Source organism: Monopterus albus, unplaced genomic scaffold, assembly GCF_001952655.1.
Source record: "Monopterus albus unplaced genomic scaffold, M_albus_1.0 scaffold21.1, whole genome shotgun sequence".
In the NCBI taxonomy this organism is placed as follows: Eukaryota; Metazoa; Chordata; class Actinopteri; order Synbranchiformes; family Synbranchidae; genus Monopterus; species Monopterus albus.
Window position 1 is genome coordinate 2,765,328 of NW_018127901.1, and position 14,202 is coordinate 2,779,529.

At 41.2% G+C, this 14,202-nt stretch overlaps 1 protein-coding gene across 4 annotated transcripts in view; it reads left to right on the top strand.

The window, feature by feature from the left end:
* htr4 (5-hydroxytryptamine receptor 4) overlaps positions 1 to 14,202 on the top strand; it is a 141,204-nt gene that overhangs the window by 88,473 nt on the left and 38,529 nt on the right. For all 4 annotated transcript variants that reach the window (XM_020594034.1, XM_020594035.1, XM_020594037.1 and 1 more), the window contains one exon: positions 2,582 to 3,189. In XM_020594034.1, the coding sequence (XP_020449690.1) occupies positions 2,582 to 3,189 (608 nt within the window). The remainder of the gene's footprint in view (positions 1 to 2,581; positions 3,190 to 14,202) is intronic.

Below are 14,202 nucleotides of genomic sequence, written 5' to 3' on the forward strand. Positions count from 1 at the left end.
TGCTTACAGCACATTTGAGGGAAGGTTCAGGACCTGGATGTAAAGGCTTCAGTCTTACAGCTTTTATGTGTATCAACATGCTCACTTAATTAGCAGCCAAGTGACTTTAAAGGGAAATAAAGAAGGTATCATTTACAGCTTGTACAGACTGTGGAGCTTCAAACAGGTCTGAAAAAATATACATAATATTTTCCATAGGTGATTGCCAAATTATGTTATGGTGTCTTTAATGGCCAGAGAACAATGAGTTTCAATGTGCCCTAGGATGTTAATCCCTCCTCCTGTTTGGTTGTTGGCCCACCTATCACTTTTTATTGTGTTAAATAAATCTTTCACCTAATGATATACTCCGTATTAGTCACAGACTGTGCTCATCTGCTGTGTGCCCAACACCTGTCCAGAGTAAAACTCCAACAACTTGGATTATAAAGAGCTCAGTCAGCTTTGCCTGCATGAAGCATATAGGTAACTACTAGTCTGGACTTTTAGTATTTAATTCATTCAAGCAGCAGTTTGGGAAGCTTCATGTCTAAACAGTGAGCGCATTGAACTTAAACATGTCAGCCCATTCATAAAAACTGCTTTGGTTTTACACCCGAGGCAGTGTTTCTTTCAAACAGTGTTAAGGATTGATCTCTGTATTACTTATCTCACAGTCCGGAGCCATAGTTTCCCACAGAGAGGAGAAACCAGGATGGTTCTTCACTTTGATTAATGGCGACTGCAGAGCCGCCCTCTCCCTCAAGATCTGTGTTCCCTTTCTTCTACAGAGACTCAGACTCGGCTGAGGAGAGTGTGGGACTTTCAGTGGTGTCTCATACACAGTGGGTCAGAGCTGTTCACCAGTTCAGCTCTACTGGTTACCACAAGACTTCTTTTTACAGATTGTTTTTAAAACTCCACCTTTTACATATACTGACACGTGTGCGTGCATGACTGTGATTCTAATCTGTTTAAGGGTGATAGCATTTTTATTTAATTTCATCAAAGTCTGAGACATTTGATAAATCCCCAGAGCAGATAAGGATGTTGCAGAAGGAAGCCTGTGGACTCGCTCCTTGTCGTAGCTGATACCTCAGTGGAATTTAAGTTTTTATAAGTTAAACCAGATTTCAGTCAAGCTACCAGTGAGGTGTTCAGGAGGGGTGTTTGTCAGTAGGTCGGTCCACCAGTCCAGCAAATCCTCTAACAAAGTTTTAGTGAGGAAAAGAAAAAGAGAAAATATTTGAACATTTTCAGAATTTTCACCCCTGTTATAGTGTGGTTATACAGAAACAAACAGGAATGAACACTGGTTTGTCAAAGAAGGATGTAAATCCTCCTGCGTTCGAGGTTGTGGGGCCACCAACCACCCTGGCGTCCATACCCTTACTTTGTGCTGCATTAAAACAACCTCATTAGCTAACTGACATATTATATATTAGTTGCAGACTGTTTGAATAGTTTCTTCTGGTTTCTGCCCCAAACTTGTTCACAGTAAAATTACAAGTTCCAAAAACTGTGGTTGGATCAGCATAAACTGTGTATGACAGGATATATTTCCAGAGTACAGAGTAAAGTGAGCAGTGGTGATGCTGGAATATTTCAGACTCAGCTCTGCTCTGTCAGTCCTGGCTAATGGTAGAGTGTTAATGGTTTCACTTGGGCCAACATACAGCTGAGCCTGACAAACTATGAGACCATGAGACATCCTAACATAGCCACTGTGCAGAGGCTAAATCCTGGTGATTTAGGCCACAACAAGTATTTTTTCATTTTTAGCACTGCTAGCAGTAAGGATATGAAAGAAGGATCATTACAGCCTCACTCAGCCAATAGTTATAGACTTTTAGTCTTGGAATAATGAAGTAAAATGTCTATATTACATAATAATCAGTAACAAATTTCCCCACCAGGATTAATAAAGTATAATGAAAAAAAAAGTCTACCACCATAGATGTTTTGTTTCAACTTGTATTTGTTATTAGTTTTTTATGAAAAACAAACCAAAGCAGCTGGATCAGTACAGATATTCAGATCATCCAGGACACGTAACCCATTGTGCTGGTAAATAAATCTTAAAGAGTTCAATTTATCTGCTCCATTTGGTCAAGTGCCTTTGTACATTATTGACTTAACACTTTTTCATGTGCCTGCACCATCTCAACCACCCGTTCCTCAAATGGAGGAATTCCCAGAGGCCTCCAGTTTCTCAGGAGAGTTTTTGGACCAGATATTATCACCGTCGTTGTCCTCTCTTTAAGTGCTTTATATCTGGACAGAGCCTCAGAGTCTCTGAAAACATAAAGCACAAAAGTCAAATCATGGACCAGTCTCATTTTCAATATAAGCATGAATTTTGGTCCAGAATACTTGTATTTCAGGGCATGTGTCAAGATGCCGTCCTACATTTCCAGCAGTCAGTTGATCTCAACACTTCCTGCATGGACTCCAGTAAAATCAACAGAATCAGTTTCACTCTTAAGTCTCCTCATCACTGCTGTTTTCAAGCTACGTACACTATGATAAAACACAACAGCACTGTCTCCGAACCTTGACCTACTACTCTAATTGTCCTCTCTGATGTGTCTTCTCTTACCAGATTGAGGAGAGGCGCCACAGTGGAAATAGTAACTCCACATCCTGTGTCTTCATGGTCAACAAGCCATACGCCCTCACCTGCTCTGTGGTGGCCTTCTACATCCCCCTGGTCCTCATGGTGCTGGCCTACCAGAGGATCTACGTCACAGCCCGTGCACACGCCCTGCAGATCAGCATGCTGCAGCGGGCCGGAGGGGCGGGGACTAGTGCACCGGGTACCTCAGGTGCAGGAGTCGGTGCTGGAACAACATCGGACTCTGCCGACCATCAACGAAACCATCGTATGCGAACAGAAACTAAGGCAGCCAAGACTCTGTGCATCATTATGGGGTGTTTCTGCCTCTGCTGGGCACCGTTCTTTGTCACCAACGTGGTGGACCCCTTTATAGACTACACAGTGCCCGACAAGCTGTGGGCGGCCTGCCTGTGGCTGGGCTACATCAACTCCATGCTGAACCCCATCCTCTATGCCTTCCTCAACAAGTCCTTCCGCCGTGCCTTCCTCATCATCCTGTGTTGTGGGAGGAAGAGGTACCGCAGGCCGTCCATCCTGGGCTCCAACGCTCCATGCACAGCCACACAGATCAACGGCTCCACACATGTACTCAAGTAAGTTCTCCGTATCATTTTACTCAGGGTGGGGCCTCGGGTTGTTAGCCATGAAGCTGTACTGAGAAGAAAGCAAAGGGATCCAGATACCTCAGGTGATGTGTGATAACCCATAATAGCTCATGTTCCATACTCAGGCCACGTGTTTGTTTTTGTTGATGTTTTAGAGTCAAAAGGGTGCGTTTGTTGCTATTATTCACACTACTGAGCACACACAAACAGTAGTTAAGTCAATTCTTGTAACTTCAAAAATATTCTGACTAAACTGTCATAATTGTTTGAAAAAGATGACAATGAAGCAACATTTTTATGAAAAAAAAAATAGCTGTTAAAAAAGGAAGATGTTTAGAGAATGCAGTTGTTATAATACAATAAAATACGAGCCAACATGGAGCATGTGTCATAACAGCAAATAGTTTCATCTGGTGTCATCATGTCATCCTGGTTGTTATACAGTTATTATTATATTGTATATACAATATTTTTTCTCAAAATATGGTCTTTTTATTCTCAGAATCTGAACTTGTTTCTAATCTTCAATCTAATCTTCTTCTTGGTAAATAACACATTACCAGAGTTTTTCATCAGCTTAAACCATGACCTGCTCTTCAGTTTTTCCCAGTTTCTGTAGTAATCTCACAGAACCCCACAGGAGCCCTCGCCCTTCATCTGTCATGTTTACAGTAATTACCATCAGCAGGGTCAAATGGGGCCTGGTGACACAGATCATTTGTTTCTTGGGTGTGTTGGAGAAGACTTCGTCTCTGTAAATGCACTCGCTTTCGAGTGCATGATCTGGACTCATTACTCTCCCAACCTATTACCATTTCTAAAAATGAACATGTTTCATACAGATAATGGCATTATATTTTAGCATGTACTCTGTGGTGGCCTATTTCATATTGAGTTTTCCCATCCTCTGTCCCTGTGTGTGCATCGGATGATCTTATCTGTACTTTGTAATGAATGTAGCACTGCAGCATTTTTCATAGAAAGCTTACACATTTATTTTTCTTCCAAAGAAATACTGTAGTCTCAGTAAACAGACAAAGCATGTGCACTCCAGAAAAAAAGAAGTTTGTAGTGTGTATATAAATAATGTAGATAGATGCCCAGTTCTTTGAACATATGCTGGTTATGTTTGTAAAATTGTTTTACATTTGTTCACAGTGCTAGGTATCTGTATGTACATGACACCACTGAGCACACACAAATTTTAACACACAGTTTTTATTTGCAGATCATGCAACACACTGTTATTGAGACTATTTGTCTGGCATATAATAACTAGTCACAGGCCATACATTTAGCTACAACATGCAAAAACACTAGCATAGTCATCAGAGACCAGTTCTGCCGACAGTCACTTGCACCTACTGTAGCTTCTGTGCAGATTTTAGAGATGTGGATGTCAGCACTCAGATTTCTGTGACCACCTGACTATTTACTGTAGTGCTGTATCTCTGTGGCAGTGTAATTCCGTGTTTTGCTCTGTAATCTTCCAGTTCCTTTCTCAAAGAGATCTGACTGTGAGGAAGAGGTCACCTACAACAGTTATGTCGTTTATGTAAATAGTGACCGGATGTCGACTTTAGACATTCATCTTAATCTCAAGAGGGATGATTTCATCACTCCTGAAGAATTAAATATGGTCTGGCCCTCCAAGTCATTATTTGTAGAATTATTTAGAGTGTGCAACTGGTGTTAGACAGAAATACTGTATGTCATAGTAAGTCTGTCAAGGTGCTGTAATTCTGCTTCCTCTGACCTTAAGGACCAACATACCTACAATAACAAGAAGTTTTATTATCTTCTATAAGATGCCCTTCACAAGACAGGCATTAATTTAAAGCTGGCAGTTGCTCCAGCAGTTCAGTGAATCAGTCCTTTTCTACAGCCTTATCATGTGATAGTAGCACCTTTTTTGCAAAGGTCTTTTTTTTAATACAGAGCAGGTCAGAGATTATTCAGTGTTCCATCAGATTGCAATGAGCTTCTTTAAGAACACAGCTTTTGAGACATCATGTCAACTTTACAGTCCTTCAAATATGTGTTTCTTCAGTATATATGTGAGGTGAATCCCAATTCCCCTAACTGTGTCCATGTTTCTTTTTGTAGTAGTCCCACTCACGTAAGATGCACTCATGCATCCTTGGTTATACCTCCTCCAGGCAGCCTCCTCACTCTTAAGAGCAGAATTAAAAGCTTTAGGATACCCTTCATCATGGAGACCGGAACGACCTCTGGGTCGATCAAGGACCAGGGAACCATAAAATAAGAGACCTGGGATTAAGAGGTAATGTGTAGTACATGAAATCTGATTCTCTTGCACGGTGACAGTGCAGATCCTTTGAGACTTGTACTGAGTGACAGAAGCAATTTCATTTGACTCCCAGTGGAAAAACCATGTAGGCTGATGTCACCATTTTCCATCATAATGTTGCCGACATCCTAAGACATTATGGAGCTGGAGCTTATTCTGACCAATCAGTGAACATGTTTATACCAACACAGAAGCCCTGCTCAGTCGACGGTACATGCAGCTTTTTCATTCCCTCTCTGAGGTTTCTGGACCACATCCACAGAGCTGTTATTGAAAGGAAGCTATTAATCCACACGCTCATTATTTTACCCAGAGTGAGTGAGTACTACTGAAATAAACTACAATTGTTCACACAGGAGTAGTAACACGAGATGTAGTCTGTAGGTGTGTGAGTGTCTGAGTAAATGTAGTGGACCACCTGAGGAATGTGATGGTGTGAACAGCATCTCATTGACCTTTTGAACAACCTACATGTTCAGGTTCGGGCTCCTCAGGGAGACCAGAGCCGACTAATGGTCTACAAGTACGGCCCTCCAAAGTCCAGAGGTATCAGTGCAGTGTTGGGCTCCTGTCAGTAGCACATGGGGGTATAGTGGTGCGGTGGGTAGAGCAGTCGTCTCCCAACCAGAAGGTTGAAGGTTTGAATCTTGGTGCCTGCAGTCCACATGTTGAAGTGTCCTGGTGCAAGATACTGAACCCCCCTGATGGTTAGAGCCATCAGTTGAGTTGCCTCGGTTCTGTACCGGAAACAAGTTCTTTGTGTGTAACATAGTTGGCCAATAAACGTGATTATCATTATGCTTATATTCTGTATACACTCCGTTTTTTGGTGTTTTGTTCTGAGGCCTGTCAAACAAAAGTATATATTCAAGGGTTTTGACAGATGAAGATCATGCTAAGACACATAAAGTTGTACATACAAATACAGAGAAGATTCATAAGACTGTGAAGGCAGCCAGCTGCACGCACTGCAGCCATGCAGGTGATGCGTCACTCTGTCCAAACATGTAGACAGAGCAACAGTCTTCTCTGCTTCCCTTTAGCCCTTGGTGTCTCTAATAGTAAAAATATTAGCTTCAAAGTAAAAGATTTTCTGTGACTCCTTGAACAAAGTAATCATCACTGGGAGGCTGATAGGTTTATTAATCCATACAAATCATCTCACGGTCACCTGGACAGGTGCTAATGTTCCAGCCTGAGATCACTGCTCACTGGTGCGTGAAGATACAAGCAACTGAATCATGTTCTACTTTTTTTGTTACTGTTCACACTGATTGCTCTTTGAGATTGATAGTGGTTATAGAGGTTATACTGCTTTGAGCTAAAGGTTTTAACACCAACATCTTATGTTTAGCAGGATTCATGTTTACCCTGTTCACCATCTTAGTATGTAGCTTTTACTTATAAAATAATGAACACAAAGTAGAACTTGGGCTTTGAGTCTCTTTAGTTTTGCAGGTATTTAATCACAAACCAAAGCTGTGGTTCCCAAACTTTTACTGATGGGCCTCTTCCCGACCCCCACCACCATATATGTCAGTTATATTTACCCGTTGGCCCGCCCTCCAGTTTGGGAACCACTGAGCTAAAGTATTAAACAAAGTCCAAATCTGACCTGATGATGGCGCTATATGAACAGATTCAGTGATCACCAAAGTTTGTCTGTACAAAGTTTCATGGTAATCCATGTACTAGCTGTTAGTTGATGTCACTCAGAACAACAAATATGTACAGTATATGTAATAAGTCTGCTCATGTGCATCACCTCTTTCAGTTTCAAATAATAAATGCTGCTCTTTCACCCATAGTTTCTGAAACAATATTTCCATGCTTCTTTAATAATATTGAAATTTGTAGTAGAAGATGAAAACTCCTCTGGTGCTGAGCCAAAACAGAAGCATTTTCTTCTTAAGTCTGTTTATCTTACCTGCTGAATGCAAACTAAAACTGAAGATTGGTGAGTGATATTTACAGATAAGTTCATATGGCCCTGTAATGAAACGGCACTCCTCACTGTGCATGTACACACTCGTAAAGCTTGAACAATACTAGCAGAGCCCTGGCACCAAGCTGTCTTTTCTGCTATGTGCGCACAGGCAGCATGGCAGGTTTTTTCTAATGACCGAATGCATTTCGTCTTCTCAGTCACATTTATTTGGTGCTGGAAAATGTGCAAATACACCAAGTATACCAATCAGGAAAGGAGTTTTGATTCATCAAACACTTATACACACTCCAAAGCTGAAGATGTGTGAACTGTTCTTTAGTGGTTGTGTTTGGCCAAAATGAATTTAGCCTCAAGCTCTTTGCTTTCTTTCTTCTTCCTTCTTTGATTTAAATCAGTTTATAGCATTTCTTCCATCACTTTGGCAGTTGAAACAGGAGATGTTTGAGCTCATCAGATGGTGGTAATGGTAACCAGCTGTCTGTATTTGTTGGCTCCATTATTGGGGGTGGTGTTTTTGCACTTCAGAGATCACATCAGACAGTGCGGCCGGGACTGCGATGGCATTTGACTTCCTTTGTTTTAGATTTGACACACAATCAGGAGAGTTGTCCCATATACCAGTGATTTTATTGATTTGTTTTTTCCTTGGAAAATCACACTAAGCAGATGGTGTTCAGTGCAGCCATTGTAAAAGCTTTCACAGATTAGATAAGGATGTGTTATTGCCAGACTAACACCTAATCAAAGGTTACACATATCTGTTGGTGGGTCAACCAGTCCCCTTCTCACATTCTCCACTGTTTCTTTACAGTAGTTTTAAGAGGCTTGTTCTGCTATTTAGGTTTTCACAATGTCAAAAAACCTTTTGACACAGCTAAGAAAAAAATTATAATAATTTGTGAAGCAGAAATATGTTTCCCTTCACATGGTTTATTTTGTGATCTGTCAAACTGATGCTGCAGCTTTCAGAGTGGTTCTCGGCTCCTGGCTGCTGCTTCTTGGCCCAGTCAGTGATAAAGATGTCGGCAGGGTCCAGAGTATAGACAGTTAGGAGACAGTTAAATTTGAGAACATTAAGGACAGTTCAGAGATTAAAGTGTAGAGACAGTTCCTAAGAAATTTGTAATAGTGGCATTGCAGTATCAGTGCTGGTAGCGGCAGTTGTTAATGAAATGTATAGTGGCAGGACTCCTTCTTCTGAGAAGAGAAACTGGGGAAGCATGAAGGCCTGTATGTCTCAGTTCCACTTAGTTTGTGTGAGTTACTCATTTAGGATCTCATTGAGTTATTAAGATCAGACAGCTGCAATTTGAGATTATGCGCCTGAGACACATGAAGCAATTGAGGCGGTTGATGCAGATGCAGACCAGCCGGATTAATGTCTTTCTGGTGTGAGGGATGCATTGATCTATTGATGCACGGATGATGACAGCGCTGATCCTTGTCAAGCACAGCAGCAGGCATCTCTCACCTCTCGCAGTCAGTCTTTAGCCTGTGTGACCTCAGTTTATCCAGGTGTCATTCCAGGATGTAGTTACACATATTGTTGCTCTCTTTATTTAGTAATTGTTTTATTTTAAAACTGAAATTCTTTCACTACATTTCAATGCATCTTAAGCTCTTTATATGTAAGCATTTGTATTTATATAGAAACCTCATATTACCGTCAAAGAAACATGCGTGTTTGGTGCACGCAAGCTGTTAGAAACTAATAGCCTCATTCACCAACTGTTGCCAGCCCAAATTGCTTTGGCTTCTAAGATGAATTCACCAGCCGGGTGCTGTAAACGATTCTGTAACTGGTTTGTTCTCTCATCTGTTTTACGACTCTAGGATGGAAGCTGTCACTGTCCCTTTGTCCAGCTGAGTGGCAGGGCCTCAGAAATGATAGCAGCTGAGTTGAATGCCTGTTCATCATAACATTTGCTCTACCATTTGGTTAGCTGCAACATCGTGCTGAACTACTAGGGATAAAAACTGCAAGGTTATCAGCATCTTTGTTAGGATATGCCACATTACTTTTCCCCAACATCAGCATGTGTCAACACTCACATTTTATTATATTTGCTTCCCAGTGTGGCAACTGCTGAACTTTGTATATGTCAAATTGGACTGCCTTTCTCTTCGTAGTTCGCCCACTGATTTACAGTTTTGACTAATCCCTCAGGGACAAACATCAAACATTATAGAAGCAGAAAAGATGCCTTGCTATTTCACCCACATATACAGTATATGTACAGTCAGGCCTGCATCCCTCTGGGGAATTTTATAGGCATGACCCTGTTTAAATAACCTTTACTCCGTTGTTCCATTATAGCAAGGCCATTCAGCCTGACAAAGGTAGCGAAGGGTCACAGCAATGGTGGAAAAATCACAGGTCAGGTAATGGCTTTTAAAATGCCAGGGCTTCGTCAGCTCAGCCTGAGAATGCTCCTGTGACTGGTTCAGTGCAGGAGCAAGACCTCATGTGGGATTAATGCATCTTTAATGCATCTCTGACTCACACAGTGAGCTTTGCGCTGTGTTCGGTCATTATCCAGGGGAAGTGATGGCTGATATTTCTCCTCACTCATCTTCTCCAGGTCAAATCAAACACCCTCACAGCTATAATCTTTTATTGTGGGGCTCAGGGTGACCTCGAGAGTGTTTGTGCGTGGGCAAGCATGCCTGCACCAAAATACGATGGCTGTACAAGGACGTACAGTACCGAGCCTCACCCAGCTTCTGCGTTCTGGGAAGTGTTCCAGTTAAAGAACATTCCCACTGCCCGCTCAGTGTGCGCAGATTGGGGATTGTTCTAGTTTAACCATCAGTGGCCTTTGTTTCAGAGCTAATCACTGGCTGGAGGTATAAGGTCATGATTCACTTGTATGATTGACACCTTCTCTCACAAGTGATGATGAGGCCTATTGTTGTTGCTGTAATTATGACTGAATCAATTGGAGAGTGTGGAGGCAAAATGAGATTCCTGGCATCTGGAAAAAAAAAAGCCACACGTGTATTCTAAAAATATTTCAAAAGGGCTTTTCAGATGATCCCAGATGACTTGCTTTCTTAGTCAACAAGCAGATGTGCTGAATGCCGAACTTACAACAACAGCCTTTAATCCTCAAAGAATAAGTACTGAGGCGCCCCAACAACAATATGAAATAACACATGTACAATATAATCAGACATGTCAGGAAGTCTGTGATTAATCTTTAAGCCTAGCATGTCAGTTTCTAAATGCTCCTTTCTGTCTCAAACTTCACTCCTGCTTTTGTAATTCAGACAAGTGCAATAATTTACTTAAATGCGGCAAAAAGTGACTCTTCAACAGGAGTTTATGGTTTATATGGAATTCAACGATACGATTTATTTACTGTACACATAGATAACTTGTCTCTGTAAGAAAGAGTTTTTAAAGCAAGTTATCTTACTTTGCTCAAGGGTCTGTCAGAAATGAGTGCATTAGTCCTCAGCCAGTGGTTTAACTGGTAACAGTACATGGACATTGGAAGACATAACCCAGACCCTATAAATAAAGTGAGATTACTGTAAACAATACATACAAACACAAATTAGATCCACACTTGTCAACACATGGTCTCACACACACTCAAAACAACTGTACACATATACTGTATGCCACAAATATCTGAAACACAAGTTAAATAATTGTGACATTTTCACTGTAAAATAGTTTGTTGTGACACTCTAATGTAAGACAACAGAGGCACGACATCTGGACCGACTGACAGCTGATTTCTGGTACACGACAGCGGTAAAACAGAGCTGGAGACAATAAAGCAGTGTGTAACGTTCCCTTTGGCTGCAGCGAGAAGCAGCAAACTGGCTGTAAATCAAACTAAAAACACAGACAGTGAGCACGAGGAGCAGCTGTTTGGTGAATAAACAGGTGGAATATGATGTATCCACCAGTTAGCACTGGCCAAGCAAAGCGTGACTTAATACTTCTATCTTCCAAGGTATAATAACACACTCCATTATGGTCTCATACACACACCATGTGTAAGCCTGCTGAGTCCCACTGGAGGCAAATATCTGAAGCCTGTCTGTCACAATAGAACAAACTTCTTCACTGCCAGTGAGGAGGAGAGGAAATGAGAAAGTAAAGAAGAAGAAGAAAGAGATCAGGAACAAGGAAAAGAGAAAGAGGAAGTAGGAGGGCAGAGGACACATGAGGAGAGGGAAGAAGGATAGGAAAACGAAGAATGAAATAAAAGGAAGTGAAGAAGTAAAGAGAGTAAAGAGGGGAGGATGAGGAAGGAGGGGAGAAATTAGAAAAGGTGATGTAGAACATAAAGAAGGAAGGACAGAGGAATGGAGGAGACAGAATGAAAAGCAGGAGAGAAATAAGTAAAATAGGGAGCATAAGAAGGAGAGGAAACAAGGAGAGGAAGGGCAGAATGACAGGAAAAAAAAAGGATGAGAGGTGAGAAGAATGAGGAAGAGAGGAGAAAAATGAAGGGGAAGGTTGGAGAGGATAAGGAGAAATTGAGGAAACAAGAAATGGGGACAGAAGAAAAGATTTGAAGAAAGGAAGGGGAGAGGACAGACAAGGAGCTAAAGTGAAGAATGAAGGAATGAAAGTTTTCAGAGCAGAGAAGGGGAAAGGAGAGGAGAGGAAGAAGGACACAAGAGGAGAGGTGAAAACAGGAAAAGACTGGGAGTAGAGGATGAGAGGAAAGACAAAGGAGATGACTGTAAAGGCAAAAGTAATCAAGGAGAGGAGGAACGAAGAATCCAAAAAAGCAGGTGGGCAGGGGGAAATGAGAGGTGGGGAAGACAAATAGATGAGAGGAAGACAATAGAAGAGGAATGAGATGGAGAGATGAAAGAGAGACAAAGTCCTGTGATGAAAAGAAATGAAAGAAAATGAGGGTGTAGGACTGTGATAGCGGCACCTGCTCCCAACTTGGTGTTTGATTTGGATCTTTCCTCAGCTCCTGTCCTGAAAATGACAGTCAACATGACTTATGTCAGAGTATTACAAAGCCTTCGCTTAATAGGCAATTTCCATCATTCATGACAAGCTGCTGTATGAAAACTCACACCACCTGCAGTGAGCTGAGAAGACACAGAGCTCCAGTAATGCACCGTGGACTCATGTAGATGGCATGCATGCTGAGATGTGTGTTTCCGATGATCTGCAGAGGTGGTTAAACACACACAGCAGCAGCAAAGTGGCTTCAGCTGTGCTGGACTGAGAGGAAATCCATCACTTTCACATCATCGGAGTTTGGTGAAATTGGGTTTCTCACCTCTTGTGTAAGGAAATGTGAATCATAATGATATTTCAGTAACTGTCACTGCATTTTAACGGAGGGTGAATCAGCTTTTGGGCATATTTGTAGAAGCGGTTTATTAGTGGGCGTTTCCCATGGCAACAGTTGACTGACAAGTGAGAGGCAGTGTTGCCAGGAGCCCTGCTGTTAACTCCTGTGGTGCACTATTAATTGGAAAACATCATATTGTGTAGCCTACAAATGTTCATACAAGGTGTGTGTGTGTGTTTTCTTTCAACAAGTCTATGTGCTGTCGTTCTGTAGCGTTTATGTGTTAAGCTGTCGGTGCCTTCACGATATTAGGAGGATCATTCACTGTAAACACGGTCAGGCTGACAGCTCCCCGAAATGAAGTCATCTCAACTCGAGCGCCCCCCTGGTGGCTGGTTGCAGTATCAATACCGCCTTTTCTGACATTTGAAGACACCACCTTTGACTCTGCAAACTCTGAGTGGGTATTTTTCCCAGTGTTTGACATAAAATCATCACAATAATAATAATAATCAGTAAAATAATCAGTGACCACTTCACTTTTTAGTTCCACGTATGTATTCAGGAGTTTCTTTGAATTTGTCACCTGTGTATAAGATTAGTGTCCCACATCCCCAACACCACTGCAAACACACAAAGAGAAAAACAAACAAACTGTTCCACTGCCACTAAGTGGCCAAAGAATCAATTGGCATACAATTCAAATAGATTTCCTGCGGTGGGTGGGTAATAACACACACACAACAGTAGAATACAGTCCTTCACTGAAGGACACATAAATCACAGAAACACTGTGCACTATAAAAAGTGAATTGCCTTTTCAGATGGAATCAATTTAGCCCTTTTTTTATTGCATACAGAATGAATTAACTTAATTATAATCACATTAAGAATTAACAGATTATTACAGATGGATCTGACTGGTACAGCTGAATGTTGTTCAGTCAAGTGTGAAAAGTAAACTAAAGTAAAATTAGCTTTAATCATCACTGGAAAGTAAGTAACTCTGAACACTTAACCCATGATGGTATAACAGCCTCGGTGCAAAGCCTGTAAATACACCTTTGTATATATGGATCTGGAAAATGCATCTAAACTGTCTGTATAGTTCTCTATAAGTACTTTATTCTTTTTCTTTCCTTTTTGTTTTCAACCCTATTGTTTACTTGTCTATTCACTACTTAACAGAAGGATGTGTACATGCACATCTAGAGCCACTGTAAAGAGTCAAGAAGAGTCAAAGTCCTTGCGTGTCATCACAAAGCTTATTCTGGTTCTGAAGTACGTTTACCCAAGTACTGTACTTAAGTACAATTTAGAGGTATCTGTACTTTACTTGAGCTGCTTCATACTTCAAAGGCAAATTGTACTTTTTACTCCACTGCATTTTTTTTTTAACTTTAGTTACTAGTTACTTTTCAGAATCAGATTAATAAAGAAAATACAACATAATCATCAGACTT